General features: G+C 40.1%; 1 protein-coding gene across 4 annotated transcripts in view; it reads right to left on the bottom strand.

Moving 5' to 3' along the window:
* Nucleotides 1-1839: 1839 nt before the first annotated feature.
* The window catches only part of LOC127808310 (uncharacterized), a 33679-nt gene continuing 13178 nt past the window's right edge, over nt 1840-22340 (bottom strand). Inside the window, exons 5-7 of one of the 4 annotated variants that reach the window (XM_052346799.1) lie at nt 13806-13886; nt 13587-13716; nt 4873-4976 (exon numbers count right to left, since the gene is read on the bottom strand). In XM_052346799.1, the coding sequence (XP_052202759.1) occupies nt 13609-13716; nt 13806-13886 (189 nt within the window). In that variant the 3' untranslated portion in view covers nt 4873-4976; nt 13587-13608. Of the gene's footprint in view, nt 2485-2511; nt 2877-3276; nt 3908-4862; nt 4977-13586; nt 13717-13805; nt 13887-22340 lie in introns of those variants that run through there. The other 3 variants (XM_052346796.1, XM_052346798.1, XM_052346797.1) reach the window with 3 other exon arrangements.

The following is a 22340-nucleotide window of genomic DNA, read 5'->3' as shown; positions in this document are numbered from 1 at the left end:
TGTTAATTAGTAGTACTTCTAGTCCGGGCCATTCCAGACAAACTAATTAGCTTTTTCTACGAGTTCCCATAGATGGTGTCAATTGTTGTTCTCAAGATACAACAATGAATTTAGTTACTAGGAAGCGTCCTCGTCAAGCCGTCTGAGTCTACGAGGAAGAAAATAGTCAGAGGGCGCGGAAAGATCCTCGATAAACACTCCAATGCTTAAGTCAGACACTAAGAGTGATAAAAATTGTAGAACAGTATTTACATTAGTATTAGAGACGTACTTTTTCTATAATGAGTGATTGCCTATTTATAAAGAAATATAGAGTGATCCAAAGTGTCTTAAAATTAGGATTATTGTAGATAACATTTATCTTTATTAATCCTAGTTCAATTGGAATTAGGATTATTATGGATAATATTTACCTTTTATAGATGATATTTATCTTACTCTTTTTGAGGGATAAAACTTCTTAAGAATGATGTTTATCCCTTTTTTGGAATGATGTTTAACTATCAGAGTTATCATATTTACACGTTGTGTGGGACCCTTTTTTTCGAAAAATACTTGGACAACACACCAAATTTTTCATGAGCTTGGTGGGACCCCACACTAAGGCGGGCTACGGTTCAAGGTGCAATAACAAGCCAAAGTATGACCATGGGTCGGGCCATGCCTCCATGGCTGCAGGCCTTAGCTCCACAACCATGGGCTGTGGCTCCATGGCTGCAAGCCATGGTTATGGTTGTTGGTTGTTTCACAGACACAAGCCGTGGCTTCTCGATCGCGAGCTCAGCATGGCCTTGGGTGGTGGTAATGGGCTGCAAGCCTTTTACTTGGCCATGGTGTTTGAGGCATATATTTTCCACCTCCTTAATAATTAATTTTTTTCTATTATTTTGTTATGATGTATCAAATGATAATCTTTGTTGTTTGAAATTTTGATCATGGATGAATAAATGATGAATTAATGATAAATGATGGATTTAATATTTAAAATTTTCATATTATTTAATATTTTTAAAATTAATAAATAAAATAATTTTAAAATAAGTACATATATTTTATTTATAATAAAGAATATATTATTATAAATATATATTTATATAAAATAAAAAATATTTTTAATTTTCTATAAAATCTTTCAATTTTACGATCTAATTTTATAAACATCTTATGACACCATTTAAAATCTTAATGTTAACAACCTTGCAGAGAGCGATGGTTCTTGTTCTGATGTGTTAAGAGGAAGAAAATGGCAGCTGTAGAACCCTGATGAATCCCACCAGTACAGTTAACCCTGAAGCTCTGCTCAAAACCTGAGGATTTTTAATAATTTAGGAGTTTTTGTCAGCTGCCAAAATAATCAAAACAGCAAACATCAGCACAGATAAAACCCACCTGAAACTGATGTTTTTACTCATTTGGATTTTTTATATCAGCAGATGTGACGACGAGTTTTAAAAAAGATTGATGTGCACCCGTCGATCATTCACCGCCATCAACTTATGCAAAAAGGCAGGCTCAAGTGGAAGCATAAAAATATTATCCTATATGATAAGAGATTGAAATTTGAGGGGCTGCTAATTTGTGGTCTTCAATTGAGACAAGTAGGGACCGTGCGTCAATGGTCCCATGGACCGCATGACATATAGCTTTAGGTGATTTAACTATAAAATGGATGAATACATAAAGCCAACTAGCAACTCTCAAATAGTTGCACCAATAGGGTAGCAGCAATACATCACCATTACCTGTAAGCAGCGCAAGCCCTACTATTGTTATTCAAACAGGAGTTCGTTTTAGCAGTTCAGAAAACCTGAGCAGGTAAATCAATCAGAACACATCATAATCCCTGAAGCCATAGTATCTGCAGATCCATATAAGTATATACCTCGGTTATAAAACACTGATCCATTATTGCTAGTACAAGCAATCAAAGATTCACGCCGATATTAGCAAACCAGCTAGAGCTATCTCTAATGCAACAGATACCAATATTTAACCCTCTATGTCACCCACAAAACCCATCTTCAACAGCACCTACAACATGATAAATTATCTAGCTAGAAGTGGTGATGTGGTTAAAGTATATATTCTAGTGAGAAGAATGAGTGAAGAGGCAAGTTGGGTACAGATTGCAAGGCCTAAGATAGAAACTGCTATAGAAGGGAAGGATAATGTGGACCCATTATCTTTTTGGAGATGAGTGGTTGCCAATTACGGTTTTCAAATAAATGTGGACGTGGAGAAGGAGACACTAATTCCTGCATATCACCCTGAATGCGTAAAGGGGTATGGGATGTAAAAGACCATAGCAGACCATATAAGGCTCTGCCTCTACTCGGTTGGCAATTGCTTTGCAAGGGTTCGTAGAAAATGGGTGAGTGACCGCTTGGCACCAATCAGTATTGCATCTTCCCTGCCCTTATTCTCCTCTATTGCTATTTGCCGCTCCTGCAAGGAGTGTACTTCCCTCACAAGTCTACGTAATTCCTGTACAAGATTGCTACTGTGAGAACAAGATGCATGTGCATGTAAATTCATTTTTTTTTTTAAAAAGGCTAATGGATAACAGTAATGTTGTGCTGGCAACAACGAAAAAAGGATTAATTAGACTGATAGCCCCTGAACTATGACTTAATACTACTAAATTCCTCTCAAAAGAAGAAACATACAAAATAACCCTCAGAATTATGACCAAATTTGCTAAGATGAAATTTGATAATTTAACAAATTTCAATTTATTAACTAAACGAAACGACCATAAGGTTAATGGCTAACAACATTGACACTCCTGAACTATGGTTCTATATCACTAAGCCCCCCATCAACAAACTATATTTACTTGTTTCGCATGGATGTCCTCGTAGAAAGAAGAATTCCCTCTGCATAAAATTAAGATATTTCAAAAACATAAGTAAAACATTTTAGAACAATTAAATACGAAAATTTGATCAGACTCCCTTTGTCTTGTGATTTACCAGTGATCCCTCAAGAAACAACATCTTGTGGTAAATGAAAAACACATATCAATATTTACGATCAAACTACCATAAATAACTTCAAACTAAAAAGGAAAATGAAAAACAATAATCTGTCTAAAAAAGAAAATAAATTCATAGAAAATGAAAAACAGGAAAAGAAAACTACAGATAAAAGAAGAGATAGACTAATAAAAAATAATTAAAAATAAGAATTTATGGAAAATATTTCATTTTAGAGAGACTTGGTCCTAATAAAGAAAGAGAAATGAAAAAAATAAAATAACTAAACTTGCTTTACAAAAGAACCATATAGATGGTTATGTCATTTCACCAAGCTAGAGATAATTAAGTCATACCAAAAGGGCCAAATTACAAGAAAAATTTTGAACTTTACCTTTTTTTTCAATACAACTTGACAATTTTTTCAATCAATGCCATGTATTTTTACAAGTATTGCAATTATATCAAGGCGTCAACTTCCATAAAAATTTACAGTTCATGAAGAATTCAATAGATATTCTAGCTCGAAAACCAAGACAGTCTGCAATTTATGAAGAATAAGCGCACAACTAGTACGGTATGCATGAGTTACTACTTAAAAGGATACTTCACCAGATAAGTAATCTTCTTGTTATCATGAATTGTCAATTAAACTATGCAAGTTGTGCAGCAAGAAAAAGAGGGGGAAATTTGAACTCAAATCACACTTCTTTTACATATATGCAGAATGTTATCAATCAAATGGACAGTCTCAATTTTCAAAGAAACCAGTATCAAGAATACTGTGCCCAATATTTTACTTTGTTTCAACGAGAACAGAAAAGGGTATCCCTAGTGCACAATGTTCCACTTTGCAACAGTAAGGAGAGGGTCTTTTCATATGCAACCTTCCCTTTACTTTTTTTGTAAATAAGCTTTTCCACAACTTGAACCTGTGACATTTCCACTCACAAGAGAGCAACTTAACCATTGCTACTGACGCTCACCCTCCAATAAGAATTGATAAAGAATATTGGCAGAACTTAGTAAGATATTCATACAGTATATTAGATGCACAATATGATAGAGAAATGCTGCTGTTCTCAAAAATAAAGTTGCATATGCAGACAGATATCCCACTCCAACGTGGCACAGCCCAGAACTCGGATGAGACCTATACTCTCAAGCCCAGATAAAGAAACCTGTTACCAGGACAGTGTAGTCCTAGAAAGAGATAACATAGTGCTGAACTACACTAAGTTAATAGTCTTCATCTGAATATGAGGGTGTCAAAAATAAACTTACTACTAATTGCCTCAGCAACCAATCAACTTGTTTAATTCAAATTTATATATTCCATATTTTAAGAACTCTTCCCAATTTCCCACATTTGCAGGCCGCCCAAAATCCAGTAAGCTGGCCAAACAAGCCTCTTTTTGAAGTTATATTATGATCAAATGCTACTCCCTATGTTGAGTATGTTTCAGCACACAGCAACATTAATACTAGAAGTAAAACACCTTGCAAAGCCCTAAACTTGGGGCATGACACAGTAAAGAGGATCACAATATTTATCCTGCATGGTGCCAGTTCATTTCTTTGTCCTGGATATGAGTTCTAGTGCACCAATTAGGAAGGGAAATACTGGTCTCTTAAATGGAGCCCTGCGGCGCAAGTCTCTTAAATGCTGGTCTTTTTCAAAATATTTTATATGAACATTGGGTATTAGCTAACTTCAAGCAGCCATTTAAAAAAAGAGAATGGAGAAAGAAAATAACATATAACAGCATGCTGAATGCATTGTCTTTTCTCTAGAGAGAGGATGCATTTGCTGTTGTATATGGTAAAATAAAAGGAAAGAACATATTAGTCAATAATGCAAAACCAAAGTTAACTGTCTCAATTCACCTGACGGTCAAAATCAACATCTTGAACCGAATAGATTTCTTTGGTAACATTAACATCCTTGTTTATGAGGCCATCAAACCATCTGTTTGCTACGTCAATGTAGTTATTGGAACCCTGCACAGAATGCTCAACGTAAGGAGACCTCCTAATTTTGAGAATTTTATATTTCTTACATATCCATGTGTGTGTGTGTGTGTGTGTGTGTGTGTGTACGCAAGCTACAACTTCCCAAGCATATAAGCATATTGTGAGAAAATAATTATAAGAGAAAAACCTAAGAGATTAGTCTCTTAGTGTGTTATTTATAATAGGCACAACGGGACTAATAAACTACGGCTTTAATCTATGGACTTAGCCTAATTATACATATAACAAGATGCAATATATCTAATTATACTAATAATTTTAATACTCCCCCTCAAGTTGGAACATAGATATCATATGCACCAAACTTATTATAGATATATTCTATCCGATGATCATTTAGAAACTTGGTGAAGACATCGACAAGTTGATCACTGGAGTTAACAAACTCTGTAACAATAACACTTTCAACCAGCTTTTCTCTAATAAAGTGACAGTTGATTTCAATATGCTTAGTCTGCTCATGGAACACTGGATTGGAAGCAATGTGCAAGGCAGTCTGATTATCACAAACAAGCTTCATAGGGGACACTTCACAAAACTTGAGTTCCTTCAGGAGTTGCTTAAGCCAGATGAGCTCACAAGTTGCATTAGTCATAGCCCGATACTCTACCTCTACACTGGATCTAGCTACTACATTTTGTTTCTTATTGTAGAGAACGAGAAAAGTAAATCAAACTTCTATTCTATTATTCTCTTTTTCCTTTACATACTAGATCCCTATTTATCATGTACATAGAGAACAAAAATGGAAACATAAGATTTAACCCAAAAAATCAGCCCCAAATAATCAGCCTAAACCTTCCAAATATTGTGATCTCAATCACCACAATCTCCTCCAAATCCTCTTCAAATCATTCTGGATTTCAACACTTATTTTTCCAAGAAATCAGATTTCCTCCCACGAGAACACAATATCCAGAGATCAACCGATTATCAGAATGAGAGTCGGCCCAATCTGCATATGCATAACAACAAATATCTGTATACCCCTTATCCTCATAGAGTAGCCCTTTACCCGGTGCTCGTTTGATATATCTCAGCATCCCAGTGAGAGTCATATGGAGAATTAAGAAACTGACTCACCACACTCACAGCAAAAGCAATGTCAGGACGAGTGACTGTGAGATAGTTCAGTTTGCCTACCAATTTTTTATACTTTCCAGGATCTGAGTAAGACTCCCCCTGTCCCAGAAAGAGTTTGACATTTGAGTCCATTGGGGTGTCAATCGTTTTGCAGTTCACCATACCAGTTTCTTCCAAGATGTCAAGTGCATACTTCCTCTGAGAGATTGAGATGCCATCTCTTGATTGAGCAACTTCAGTACCCAAGAAATATTGGAGTTTGCCTAGGTCTTTAGTCTGAAAGTGCTGATGGAGATGTTCCTTCAGATTTTGTATACCAACCTAATCGCTCCCTATGATAACAATGTCATCTACACAAACAACGAGGTAGATACATAAAAAAGAAGAATATCGATAGAAAACTGAATGATCAGCTTCACTTCGAGTGAGACCAAAGGTTTGAACCACAGTACTAAACCTGCCGAACCACACTTGTGGAGATTATTTCAGGCCATAGAGAGACTTCTTGAGTTTGTAGACTACATTAAACTCCCCGTAAGCAATAAAACCAGGTGGTTGCTCCATATAAACCTCCTCTTGCAAATTACCATGAAGAAAGGCATTCTTAATGTCCAATTGATAGAGCGGCCAATGACGTGTGGCGGCCATAGAGAGAAATAGGCGAACAGATGCACCATTTTAGCAACTGGAGAGAAGGTATCACTGTAATCTAGCCCATAGATTTGTGTAAAGTCTTTGGCAACCAAGCGGGCTTTAAGACGTTCCACCTGTCCGTCGAGGCCCACTTTATGGGTGAACACCCACCGACAACCAACAGGAGTCTTTCCTGGTGGCAAAGGCACCAAATCCCAAGTGCCAGTAGAATGCAAAGCACCCGTCTCATCTAACATAACCTGGCGCCAACCAAGATGGGACATGACTTCACCTGTTGTTTTAGAAATAGAAACAGAAGAAAGGCTCAAAACAAAAGCACTATAAACAAGTGACAAACGGTCATAACACAAAAAGTTATAAAGAGGATGTGGATTGCGAGTAAACCGTGTACCTTTGCAGAGTGCAATAGGAAGGTTGTCGGGCTCAGGATTCATGGCAGGAGTGACCACTGACGGAGAGAGTGAGTCAGGAGAGTCACAGTCAAGAGGAATGCCGGTGCCAAGAGCAGGATAAGGACGACGGAGATAAGTAAGAAGTGGAGGATCCAGGGAGTGCAGACCGGAAGATGAAAGTGGAGAATCCATTGAGAAGGAGATAGATAGATCTAATAAGGGCAACGCAAGAAAAGGAATAGGCAATACCTGGTCAAGACGCTATGAATCAAGCTAAGCAACCGAGAAGAATGACTATTGTTCAAAGAATGTGACATCAGCAGACATAAGATAGTGGTTCAACTCAGGAGAGTAACACTTATAGCCTTTCTGCAACCGGGAGTAACCAAGAAAAATACACTTGAGGGATTTGGCAACAAGTTTATCTTGTCCCGGTGAAAAAGAATGCACAAAACAGATACATCCAAATACACAAAGGGGAACATAATAAAGAGGCTAGGAGGGGAACAAAAGAGAGTGTGGAATGGTGTCCTTTAACACTAAAGATGGTATGCGATTGATCAGATAACACGCAGTAAGAACAGCATCTCCCCAGAATTTGGTGGAAAGATTGGCATATAAAAATAGTGTTCCTGCAGTTTCAATGAGATGGCGATTTTTACGCTCGGCAACACCATTTTGTTGAGGTGTATAAGGACAAGAAGATTGATGCAGAATGCCACGAGTAGTCATGAAAATAGTAAATTGAGAAGAAAAATACTCAGGGCATTATCACTACGTAAAGCACGTATAGAAACTCCAAATTGTGTTTTTATTTCAACAATGAATGTCTAAAAGACATAAAACAACTCAGACCGACTCTTCATGAGAAACAACTAAGTGCAGCAAGAAAAGTCATCAATAAAAGTAACAAAATATGAGAAACCAAGAGTAGAATTGACACGACTAGGCCCCCATACATCAGAGTGCACATGAGAAAATGGAGCCTCAACCCTATTATTGACACTACTGGAAAAAGAACTACGTGCGTGTTTACCACGTTGACATGACTCACAATCAAAAATAAACAACGATGACAACTAAGAACTAATTTCTTCAATTTAGAGAGGCTGGGATGACCAAGACGAGAGTGGAGAAGATCTGAGGAAGCAGCACTGGTGCAAGCCATCGGCACAGCAAGATGATAGTGACCCTGTGACTCATGCCCGACACCAATCGTCCGCCTCGTACCCTGGTCCTATACACAAACAGAGGTACGAGTGAAAGTGACTGAGCAGTTAAGGGTTTTAGTAAGCTGGCTAACTACAATCAAATTGAAAGGACTGGCAGGGACATATAAAACCAAATTTAAAGATAAAGACGAAGTGGGTTTGGTTTGACATATCCCTTTAACTGCAGTTCTAGTGCCATCAAGCTAGGGTACCTGTAGGCAAGGTATCAGAATAAGTAAATGAAGAGAAAATAAGTTCATTACCACACATATGATCAGTAGCGCCAGAATCTATAATCCAAGGACCAAGAGATGGGCTTTTAGCAACGGATTACCAGGATGAGATTGCTAGGTCGCCTGAAACTTCAAAAAGACATCATACTCAGCTGCAAACATAGGTATCAATTGTGAACCCGGTGCAGATTGGGCAGAACTAGGATCACTCTAGAATGCATGAGCTGCACTGGTAGATAATCTAGGCGGAGCAGCTGGCCGACCATGTTTCTTCCAACACCTGTCCTCAAGATGACCCAATTTCTTACAAAAGGTGCACTGTGGACGTGGCCGATTATTATTACAGCCTTTATTTCCTCCTGAGTGAGAAGCCTAAGACACAAGAGCTGAAGATTCGGCTGAAGGAACAACATGAGAAGAAAAGGACATACCATGTGCACCGGTAATGTTTAGCAACCTTCTAAAAGAGTCCTTCATGGTAGGATTAGTGGAGCTTGTCAAGATTTGATGCCTAATGGCGTCAAATTCTAGTTTTAGATCGGAAAGAGCAATAACCATAAAAAACTTCTCTCTTTGAGCAACCTGTTCGGTCTTGGTCGTAGTAATGGGAAGAATAGCATCAAATTCTTGCATGACAACCCAAACCTGTCCCAAATAAGATTCCATGGACGACTCTTGCTTAAGATTCTTGACATTAGATACCACAGTGTACAAATATTGGATGTCATTCGTACAACATTCTTCAGCTTCCTTCCACACGTCAACACAGGTTTCAAATGGGCGAAAGAGCTGCATGATGGATGGATCAATAGACTGCCATAGGAGGCTGCATAACTGGGCATCAACTTGTTCCCATCTAGCCCGATTGACTTCTGGCACACTTTCAGCCTTTGTGGTAAGATGATCGGCTTGGCCTTACCCTTTGAACAACATTTTGACGGAGGCTGCCCTGGCAGACCCTATCAACTTGACAGTGGTGATATTGGTTGTTCCAAGATTGGAGACAGTAAAGGACTGAGAGGCAGCAGGGGCAACAGGTGTAGTTGCGGGAGTAACACCAACAGAAACTGCGTCACTGAGGTCAAACATAGCGAGGATTTGACACTGGGAATAGGCCTAGGGAAGGAAGGTGAGCTGATCTGGAGAAGCTGGGAGAAAACGGCCGGCGGACACGCCTTCAGGCGCCGGCGCGTGGGGGTGGACGGCTGTGCATGGCAGGGGCGCGTGGGAGCTTCGACGGCTGCGATTTTCCAGCAGCAACTCAACCTGAAGACGGCGAACCCTAGGGTGGGGTCGGTTCTAGCAAACGACAACCAGACAATGATGTTCCGGCATGAACAGTGACTGTGAAGAGAGAAAACTAGGGTTTGAAGGCCGTTGGAAAAAGATACACAACGATGGCTAGGGTTTTTCTCACCGATGGCTCTGATACCATGTAAGAAAATAATTATGAGAGAAAAACCTACGAGATTAGTCTCTTAATGTGTTATTTATAATAGGCACAACGAGCCTAATAACTTACGAGCTTAACCTATGGGCTTAGCCTAATTAAACATACAACAATATGCAATATATCTAATTATACTAATAATTCTAATACATATATCATTATATCTCCTCACATTTCTAATATTGACACAATACCAATTACAAAGCCAATACATCTCTGTTCAATAGTGTCAAGCCCTCAAGTTGTGGTTGGACAATTGAAGGAATTCAAGCAAAATTCCAAGAAAAATAAATTTATGTAGGGAGAACAGATAGAATGAGGAGGGGAGAAAGAACAGATAGAATCAAAAAGAGGGAAAAATAGAGAACAAGAGGGAGGGAGAGACAGCAATGAGAAAGAAAGAGCTTATTATTCTTCCTTGATACATTCTCACAGTAGCAAGTCTTTTTATATAGATCCTATATCAATATAATAGCAACCTAACTAACGTAATAGTAAGGAATGAGTTGTTGTACAGTTAGCCTAACTAACTAACCTCTTAACCCCAGCCAACCAACTAACAGCTACTATCGGCCCTTTGCTCTTTCCTTGAATCGGCAAAAGCAGCCCCTTTAACAAACCTCCTAAAAAAAGTGAAGGCATGGGAGTGGATGGAGGCATGCCAAGAGGCATTCGATACCTTGAAGGCAGTAGTCGTGCAGGAGCCTGTCCTTGACCTACCTAATAACAATCAACCCTTCAAAGTACAAACAAACACCTTAAACTTTGCAACTGGTGGAGTACTAATGCAAGGCGAACATCTTGTTACCTTTGAGAATCGGAAGTTGAACAAGGTTGAGAGATGCTACACCGTTCAAGAAAAGGAGATGTCTGCAATGGGTTAATGCTTGCGACCATGGCAACATTACCTGTTAGGTTCCCACTTTTGAATCCTAATCGATAATGTAGCCACCAGCTACTTTCAAACGCAAAAGAAGTTGTCTCCGAAGTAGTGCCGATGGTAAGACTTCCTGTGGAGTTGACTATGACCTAGAGTACAAACTTAGTCACACAACATCATGCCAAATGCACTAAGCCAGAAGGCAAAGCTGGTGCCTATCAACTTGGTGCAAGGGGATCTCTTGGAAAGTATCTGCACAGGCATGGGCTAGGACCCTGTGGCCAAACTATTAATAGATTTGGCTCAAGAGAAGAAGATAAGGCGTTTCTAGGAAGAGGATGGCATACTCTACACTAAGAGGCATTGAATCCATGTTCCAAAGTAGGGCCACCTACAACGGAACCTCATTAAAGAGTACCATGATACACAATGGGCAAGATACCCAAGACAGAGAAGGACTTAAGCCTTGTTGGAGAGGTCCTATTTTTGCCCCAAATGCGAGACAAGGTGGAGTTATATGTGAAGACCTATTTGGTGTGCTAGTAGGACAAACCCGAACACCAATTCCTTGGGGACTTACTGGAGTCGTTGCTCATCCCAAATCGGCCTTGGGAAAGTGTCTCCTTGGATTTTATCTCAGCTCTACCAAAGGTTGAGGGATGTGGGTCCATTCTAGCGGTGGTGGATCATTTTTCCAAATACGACACCATCATCCTAGCATCGTCCAATTGTAAAGCCAAAGAGATGACCCTACTATTTTCTAACATGTGGCAAATATTAGGGCTTGCCATAGACCATCATCAACAATCAGGATTTGCAATTCATCTAGACAACTATGGACGAGTTATTCAAACTCTTGGGCTCAGCATACACTTCTCCATGAATTTTCACCCCCAAACCGATGCCCAAACATAATAGGTGAATAGCCTCTTGGAGTGCTATCTTTGACACTATGTCAATGCAAACCAGCATTATTAGACCCAGGTTGTTGGACGTGGCTTAATTCTCTTATAACCCTCAGAGGAGTGAGTCTACAAGGAAGAGCCCATTTGAGATTGCGATCGATCAACAACCTATGACCCCACCAACAATAGAAAACCAATACAGAGATTGTAGCCCGAAAGCCCATTTTATGGCAAGATCTTAGCAAGAGAAGGCAAACGAGACCAAGGCATTCCTTGACAAGGAAGTAAAAATGTGCTGACTAGAAGAGATGCTTGGTACAATTTCAAGTTGGTGACCTATATATGGTGAACGTCATCCCTTTCCAATTCAAAGCTTACCAAAAGATTCACCACTAGGCTCTGCCCGTGACACCTAAATGCAGGTCCTTTTATTAGCTTGAAACCATACCTCGACCTCCCATCATCGATGTCACCCACAGCTCGACTAGAGTGATAAGGCATAATCACATGAGTCGAGCTCTCCAATAGAAAAAAGGTCCCAAAGTCTCATCATATATCCCAAGTAGCTTTGGTACTAGCCCTAGTGTCACACCTCCTTGGCAAACGGCCTGCAGCTTTCTCTAATTCGGCTAATGACATCTTGCACTTATAGGTTTACTTGGCTAGGCACTATCAGTGTTATTAAAGGCACGCTTAGGCTCAAGGCGCACCCTGGGCGAGCGTAGACCAAAAGACACAGCAAGTCCCAAGGCGCCTTGGGCTGTTTTTCAAGGTTTTATTTCACTGTTTGTTACTTTATTTAATTTTTTACTATTTAGGGTTTAAATTTATTGCTTCAACTACAAATTTGACAATAAGTAAAAAAGCTACTACTTTAAATGCTCCAATTGAATTTGAACTAGATGAAGATGGATAGGGAGAATTGAACAAATTCAAGGCATACAATAACAAAATGCAATATTAAGTCACCAAAACAGCACCCCCATACTTGCAACCATCTTTCTTAGGCTTCTATATATCACCGATGATCTCCAGAGACAAGAAGTGGACAAAAAGGGAAACTACACTTAAGATTATATTATTCCAGTAATAAAAAGTCAAACTACACTTAATATCCAATGATCAACATTTTATTGACGTGATCAATATTTATAAACACCACAGAGGCTGAGTTTTCATTATACAAAGAAAGATGCAAATTCAAGTCTAATATATTACCTACCAAAAAAATGTATGAAACTATCATCACACTTTTAAACCATAGAAATCATCCAATAAGAGGAGTAGATGATGTGGAAGAAGATATTAAAAATGGTGCTTATAATGATGAAAATATAAAAATGTTTGATCTTGATGATGAGGATGATTTTTAGATTATTTAAAATGCATAATTAGTTAATCTTGATTAAGATTTAAGACCTATAAATTTTTTTAAGATTTAATTTAAGTTGACTAAAAAACTTTTAGATTACATCTTTTGGCATTTTTTATTGTTCTTTTTCATTAGTATATGTTGAATTTTTTAATTTCCTTGATAACATACTTGTAAATATATCATTAGGAGTTAAGACTTATTATATTCCTTATTTTTCAAGTAGGATATATATTTTTCCTTTTTTTTTTTTAGTAAGCATGCGCCTAGTTCTATCAGGCTCACACCTCGTCTTGCACCTTGCGTCTTAGGCTCCAACACGCTTTTGCGCCTTAGTGTGCCTTGAGCCTTTAATAACACTGGGCACTATCATGTTTAGCAAAAAATGGCGTACTACCTAGTCCATGACATCTAGAAATTCATGGATGGTGTCCTCCTCCCTCATCCTTCACCCGATCAAACTCTTGTCCTGGCATGAGTAAGTGTACCGAATCATTTCCTCTCGTGCCTCCTGTGGGGTCAACATCCTATCATCAAGGACAACACAAAAACCTAAGTCAAAAGTTTTAAAAAAATAAATTGCAACAACAAGCAATTTAAAGTTTAAAACTCTTACCACATGGGTCGTCGTCCCTATATTGGTGATCTTGCCTGGACACTCCCACATGAATATGATGATCATATCAATTCGTGCCAACTGCAATGTCATTTAGCCATAAAGTAATATTTCATTAATCTCCCCAAAAGGTTACATCACTCATTTGGATTACAAGACCCGAATGATTTGTGTTTTCCACATATAAAACCTCAAAATCGTAGGAATACATAACTATCAAGATAACCACCTAATTAGGCACTACCACCTAGAGGTCATCCATATTGTCTAATTCATCAAGGTCACTATACCTTTCATCTAATTCACTTTCTTGGGGTTCTAGGGTGATTCAGGGTTCACCTGGTAAAGTCCCCTTAATCTTGGTCAACCAACCCATTGGATCCCGTCTTTTTTCATCCACCCTGGGTGACAGTCCCCACATGTTAGGGAACTTCGAGTTACCTTTTTTGTGAAGTCCTTGCAATATTCTGCGACTCCTTCACTTACTCTATTGAAGAGCCACCCATAAGTCCTTGTGCTTTCCTCTATGCATACCTTGAAGAGCCGCCCATAAGTCCCTATGCTTTCCTCTCTGCATACCTTGAAGAGCCACCCATAAGTCCCGATTTATAATCTTTTTTCTCCAACAAACTATCACAGAGGACAACGAGAATTACCTTGAATCAGTGTGATTCAAGGGCGAACAGAGATAGGGAGGAGAAGCAGAATTACGAGATAGGGAGGAGAAGAAGAGAGATATGAGAGAGAGTAATGGAAAAAAAGTTCTAATCATTCAATATCCTCTCCCAAAAGGGTGGAAGAGTTAATATACTCACTCGATGGGATAGGAATCTCGCCCACTCAAGCGGCTACAGCCTATTGCCTTATCCATTTCCCTAACAGATTCTTTTATCTTTTCCTCAGGCCTTACACGTGGCCTGACACCTAACTGTTTGTTAGCTGGAATGGAAATACAATAACGGAAATAAGCAATTACAATGTAGCAGAAAATTAACTATGCTAAAAGCAAAAATTTAAAAGATAACAGCAGGTCCGTGACAACTTTCCCCCCCTTAAAACGTTTCTTGTCCTCAAGAAACGCTAAGGAGGCTTGCAGCTTTTGGGAAACGTTGCAATAAACTTGGAAGATACTCCCAAGTGTTATCATGAGTACCCTCTTGCCCCCATTTCACCAAAACTTGAATGAAGGGAACCCCTTGGTTGTAAATCACTCTTCTATCCATGATAGCCTCTGGTTCCTTCTGATCACCCTTCTCCTTCCCCTTAGGTAGTGCGGGCAAAGCTGAATTGACTTGTTCAGTCCCGGTGGATCTCTTAGGGAGAGATACATGAAAAACCGGGTATATGTTAGTACCTTCCGGTAACTGAAGCTTATAGGCCACTTTGCCTATTTTGTCTGTTATGGTGAACGGGCCAAAGTACTTAGGGCTTAATTTAGTGATGGGCTTCTGGCTGATGGACTTCAAATGCTGGTACCTGAGCCGCAAGTATACTTGCTCACCCACCTCAAACTCTTAGTCACTTCTCTTTCTATCCGTGAATTGTTTCATCCTGTTCCTAGTAGAGGCCAACTCCTGTTTTAGTTGTTGCACCACTTCCCTCCTCTATTGCAGGTGGTCATCCACTAATAGCTCTGTAAACAGCCCTCCTATAGCTGGCAGCAGCGAGGGTTTAAACCCATACAATGCCTCATAGGGGGGCATCTTTAAGGCTGTGTGGTATGTGGAATTATACCACCATTGGGCTAAGGGAAGCCACCTAAGCAAGTGCTTCAGCTGCATGATACACATACATCTCAAGTAGGTTTCTAGCACCTGATTAACTCGTTCCGTCTACCCATCCGTTTGTGGATGGTAGGCTGTTGACATATTGAGCCGAATTCCCATTGATCCCATAAGCTTTTGCCAAAAACGGCTTGTAAACACTTTATCACGATCTGAAACAATGGTTTCTGGTACTCCATACTAGGACACAATCCTGTCAATGAATAGCCGAGCCACTTCCTTGGCCATGTAAGGGTGAGCTAACCCAATAAATTGAGCGAATTTGGTAAACCTATCCACCACCACTATAACACTGTCTTTTCCTTCTGACTTAGGCATTCCTTCAACAAAGTCCATGGCCACGCTAGTCCATGCTCTGTCTGGTATAAGCGGAGGTTGTAAGAGACCTGGGTAGGCCACATTTTCCAGCTTGCACCTCTTGCATATATCACATGCTAACACAAACTTCTTGACATCACTCCTCAAGTTGGGCCACTGGAATATCTGCTTAACCCTCAGGTAAGTATTTTGAATACCAGAATGTCCACCCGCTGGTGACTCATGTAGAGTTTGCAATATTTTCTGTTTGAGGTTTCCTCCATTCCCAATTACAATCCTCCCCTTGTATCTCAACAGCCCTTCTGTTAAGGTGTAGCCGTCAGCCCTTCTTGGAAACACCACCGCTTCTTCTAACATCTTCTTCACCCGCTCATCCTCAACATAACTGTCAATAACCTCTTGACACCATTCTAGCACTACCACAGTAATTGCTGAAGTGCTGCCCTCTTCTTGGCGCCTTGATAAGGCATCAGCCGCCACATTTTCTTTGCCCCTCCTATATTGTATCGAATAATCGAGCCCCATCAGCTTAGTCATCCCTCTTTTCTGCAGTTGAGTGTGTAATCTTTGCTGTAATAGAAACTTGAGACTCTCATGATCTGTTTTAATAATGAATCTATTGCCCTCTAGATAGTGCTTCCATTTTTCCATCACCATCAACACTGCTAAGAACTCCTTTTCGTGGATACTTAATCCCAAATGCCTTGCGCTTAGGGCCTGGCTCAAAAATGCCAATGGTCTACCCTTCTGTAGGAGAACTGCACCGATGCCTACCCCACATGCATCAGTCTCCAATGTGAAGGGTTCATTGAAATCGAGTAATCCTAGAGTGGGAACTATTCCCATTGCTTCCTTAAGCTTTTGGAAAGCCTCCTCGACCTCCTTTCCCCACTTGAAGTTACCCTTCTTCAATAGTTATGTTCGTGGCCGACTCAACACCCCATAACCTTTTACAAACCTCCTGTAATAGCCAGTTAAACCGAGGAATCCTCTTAATGCCTTCAGTGTTGTAGGTTTGGACCAATTGAGCATAGCTTCGATCTTCCTCGGGTCTATTGTCACCTCGTCTCCTGAGATCAAATGACCCAAATATTCCACTTGGCTTTGGCCAAAAGAACACTTAGACCTCTTGATGAACAGCTGATTGGATCGGAGGACCTCTAGGGTAGTTTTCAGGTGCTTTAAATCCTGGTCAAGAAAGGGACTATACACAAGAATATCATCAAAGAAGACTAGTATAAACGTTCTCAAATATGGTTCAAAAATTTGGTTCATAAGAGACTGAAAAGTGGCTGGGGCATTGGTGAGCCCAAAGGGCATCACCAAGAACTCGAAGTGTCCATGATGGGTCCTAAAAGCAGTTTTATGGGTATCTTCAGGCTTCATCTTGATCTGATGGTAACCGGATCGAAGATCCAGCTTGGAAAAAATGGTGGCATTGTGTAGTTCATCCATGAGATCTTCTATTAGGGGTATTGGGAACTTGTCTTTTATGGTTATGGTGTTTAATTGGCGATAATCCACACAGAAGCGCCAGGCCCCGTCTTTCTTTTTAACTAATAGCACTGGTGAGGCGAATGGGCTATGACTGGGCCTTATGAAGGACTAGTTCAGCATTTCCCTAACCATTTTTTCGATTTCTGATTTTTGGGTTGGCGAATATCTATAGGCCCTGATGTTTATGGGTTCGGAATTTGGCTTAAGATTGATGGAATAGCCCAGGTTACAGGAAGGTGGTAGGGTGTTGGGTTCAGCAAATAAGTCCCCAAATTCAATAAGTAGTTCATCAATAAGGTGGTGCTGAGAGTATACCTGGTCAATTCTTCCATGTGGGCTGCAAGTAACTACGTTTAGTTCACCCATCACTAACTTTTCCCATCCTTCGTCCGCAGCTACAATTGAAAATAATTAAGACAGCTTGCTCCAATTATTCCTGAAGGCTTTATGCAACCTCTTCCCAGTTATCAGCTTGCATGTCCCAGTCTCTCTTCCTCCTTTTAATGTCATCCTCTTTCCTCCTTTATCAAAGGAGACTTCCATCCTATTGAAGTTGAAACTTATGGGACTCATCCCTTTCATCCAATCCACCCCAAGCACCATGTCATAGCCTTCCAATTGCAACAGTCTAAGATTCGCTTCGAACCCTTCTCCTGGCATCTCCCACTTAAACCCATAACAAGCTGAATTGCTCAGCATCTTGCCCCCATCCACTACTATCACACTAAGGGGCTGGGTATTAGAGAGTGGGCACTTCAGCTTCCTAGCGGTTTCCCCATCCAGGAAGCTATAGGTGCTTCCGCTATCTATTAAGACCAGCAAGCCTTTGTCCTTCACTCTCCCTTCCACCTTGATTATCTTATTGTCGGTCACTCCCTTCAATGCATGGAATGATCTCTCTCCATTATTCTCATTACCAGACTCCTCATCTTCTTCACTTCTATCTCCTTCCTCTTCTTCCAGTGTTTCTGAGTTGCCCTCTAAAAGGAGAAGTTGGCGCTTACATTGATGCCCTGAAAAATACTTGTCTTCACACCTGAAGCATAGGCCAGGCAGTCTCCTCTGGTCGTTGTGCCTAACACTTGGTTAGGGCATCGCCGGGGGCCTACTTCCAGTAATGCCCCCTGCCCACTCGCGGCCTAATCCTCTCCCCCCTTGGTGGGAGGGCCCTGTTGTCATAACTTTAGTTTGCTGCCTCTGTTTTTTCATCAATGCCTCCACTACCATCTCCTGTAACCTGGCACTCTCTTCCACCATCCGAGGTTGGATCATCTTAACCATTGGTCTTAAATCATCGCTGAAACCACTCAAGAAACTGGACACAAAGTATGCTTTGGACAGGTGCAGGTCTTGACTACTCATGAGAGATCGCAGCTCCTCGAATCTCTTCAAGTAGGTTTTCAGCTCACCCACTCGCCTAAGTTTGTTAAATTCTCCAATAATGTCGATCATACTTTGTTCCCCAAATCTCTCACACAGCTTCTCAGTGAACTCTCCCCACGTAAGCTGACCCCTCACACTAAACCAGCCTTGGTACCATACATCCACGACATCATCAAAGTAGGTAGTTGCTAAGGCAACTCTCCGACCCTCTGGTATGTCGTACCATTCAAACATTCTTTCGCACTTCTGCACCCACCAAAGGTGGTTGTCACCTTCAAAAATAGGTATCTCCATCCGGAGCATGGGGAAACCTGCTTGTGGGCGATGTCCTTGCTCATCACGTCCCCTATCCTGTATCATTCCTTCCCCCTCGTCTTGACCATTCCCCATATCAGGAGTTACGGCCTGATGTGACCCATATTGTGACGTAAGAGAGGTTCCGTTCTATCTCGGGGAGGGAAGTCGGGGGCCAAACTGACTAGGTTTTGTCGTGTGAACATCAACATGAACTGCTGAAACTGGTTACCCAGTTCTTCCCTCGTCTGAGCCATCTCTTCGCGCAATTGAACCAATGCTCCATCCAACTTTTGATCGACCGACATGATCGCCTCGTGGTTACGAGCATTTCCCAGCTCGAGCTGGTCTACTCGTCTCTAGACCTCGGTCATGGACGAGTTAACCTATTGCAGTTGAGCCTCCATGTTTTTCATGCGGGTTCCTTCCGCCATGAGCTAGCAACAATCCTAGCCTGGAATCGAGCTCTGATACCAATTTGTCACGGAGGACAATGAGAATTACCTTGAATCAGTGTGATTCAAGGGCAAACAGAGATAGGGAGGAGAAGCAGAATTACGAGATAGGGAGGAGAAGAAGAGAGATATGAGAGAGAGTAATGGAGAAAAAGTTCTAATCATTCAATATCCTCTCCCAAAAGGGTGGAAGAGTTAATATACTCACTCGATGGGGTAGGAATCTTGCCCACTCAAGCAGTTACAGCCTATTGCCTTATCCATTTTCCTAACAGATTCTTTTGTCTTTTCCTCAGGCCTTACACGTGGCCTGACACCTAACCGTTTGTTAGCTGGAATGGAAATACAATAACGGAAATAAGCAATTACAATGTAGCAGAAAATTAACTATGCTAAAAGCAAAAATTTAAAAGATAACAGCAGGTCCGTGACACAAACACAGGGCACCGACAATAGACCCTTTCAACCCTCTCTAGGCACTTAAAGAGATCGTTGTACTTCATTACACCATATTTCCCCACGCCTTCTTCCTAGTAATTTCTTAGGTGGATTTCAAAAAGTGCAAGTCCCCCTCCATTTTGCACCATGGTCCTTTCATCATACAAACAAATACCTATGTCAGAAGTTTAAAATAAAAATTGCATTATCCACATGCAATTTCAACTAAAATTTTGATACCTATCGAGTTACTTTACTCATCTAGCAAACTTTTTCTTTAGGTTCGTTCTAATACCAAATGAAACATTTTTCTCTTTAGATTGTGTTTCCACATCATAATTTAGAGATTTTTTTTTTTTTAACATTTCCCATAAAGGCCTTTCACATACCCTCACAATTTACATCTTGCTTTCAAAACCTTCATTCTCTTGACCTTCCTTTTTTATTATTTATTTTTTTCAAATTCACTAGAGATTATTCTCCTAAGCGACACTTGGGGAGGTTTACCTCCAATGGCCTAGCCTTTCCACCTAAACTCTTGTATTCAATTTATCAAAACAGGGTCTTTGTGTGTGTAATCATTTTCACAAATCAAACCTAATTTTATTCATAACTTATATTAAGGAGTCCAAATTTTTTATTCATTTCAAAATATTGAATTCAAAAGGAACAAAAAAAAAAGACTTTTTGGATGTCCCAACAAAAAATCTTTACAAACCTAACATAAATTTCTAAAGATATGACCATAAATTTCTAAAGATATGACCATAAAAGTCACTATAACTCAAGATATGACCATAAAAGTCATCTATTCCCACCAAAATAAAATGGTGACTTAAATGAAAACTTTGTTCGTTCAACAAGTATAGCATGTTTGATACACTTGATATCAGCAAAATAAAACCTATCCATACTTCTGGTGCGTCACATAAAGACATGTATAGCATCTACAAAACATTACATGCCACTAAAATGACAAAGCTTACAAAACTTATGCTTTAAGAACTTCCTTTCCCTTCAAACCACTTGCCTCACTAGGAACAATTGAACATTCTAGGGGATGAACCCAAGTTAGAAGATGAACATTCTAAGTGAGGAACCCCCAAAAATAAAACATTTATATAAAATGTGTATGAAAGAAAATACAAGTTTCTACTCTACGATGCCACTTGTGACCATGTCGGCATGCTTCCAAGAGCTCTCTCAACTAGTGCCCTAAGCGCCTCTTGGAAGATCCCTCAACCACGTCACCTCAGGCCTAAGTGGCGCAAAAAGAAAATAGCATGACCATACACAATCATGGATGCAAATGAAAAGCCAAGCATCGTACATTTCTAAAAGTGATTTCTCATGCAACATGAAAAGGCCACAAAATAAGAGGAGGTGGGTGGGAGAAACTCACCTTGGGGCCTCTTGGAAAAGATTTTGCTCACTCTTCCTATCTTCTCAAGCTCTCATTGGTCATCTTGATGGCAAGCTTCTTCTTCCCTTCACTAGTTTTATCTCTTCCTTCTTTATTCTTCTCTATTTTCTCTCCTCTCTTACACTTCTACTCCCTCAACCTCAAGTGGGAGACCATGCCCCAATTTATAGGACCCCTAATTTTCCTCATAAAGAAGTCAATTAACTTGAGGGATTATGATGGATTTTTGTCTTTTGAAACCTTCTTTTCTTGTGAAATCAACCTATATGCACATGAGAGAAAAGAGAAAAGGGAAAGGAGTCAAAAGGAGATGACTTGGTTGCAAAGGAGCTTCTCGGTGCAAGAGAGGGAAGGGGGCCCAAGGCAAGCCCTTGGTGCTCCCCCCCCGGCTATGGGTCCCCTTTCACAAAAGGGACCTCACGCTAGGCAGGGCCTGCAGCCTACCAAGCTCCCACTCTCCTTTGTATTTATTTTTATTATATGTATATTTATACTTTATTATTTTATATATGTATATATATAAATATATATATATTTAAGCCATTTGACCCACTCACTTGGCCAAATAATTTTTTTTCAAAATTAAATCCGATTTTATTTCTTTAAGCCTCTAAATATTTTTAGAATATTTTGAAGTGTTACAGACGTTCTGTAATGATATTGCTAGGATGCAGATAGCCGACCACGAAGATGTGACTGGGCAGATTGTATGACACGACACAAGAGGGCATTACTAGATAATCACCATGCAGATGACATGATTGGTGGAAGTTGCGGGGAAGATGGAGATAAACATTCCAATAAATAGCAATGTTATCCAGGTGGTTGCAGATAAGATAGCAGGGCTATCCAAGTGGTTACAGATAAGATGGGAGCCTTTGTACTTTGTAAAGATACCCTTGTAAATAAAGATAGACCCTTAGTAGATAAGGATAAATATGGT

This window comes from Diospyros lotus, chromosome 8, assembly GCF_014633365.1.
Source record: "Diospyros lotus cultivar Yz01 chromosome 8, ASM1463336v1, whole genome shotgun sequence".
Classification (NCBI taxonomy): Eukaryota; Viridiplantae; Streptophyta; class Magnoliopsida; order Ericales; family Ebenaceae; genus Diospyros; species Diospyros lotus.
This window is presented reverse-complemented; position numbering and strand designations above follow the sequence as displayed.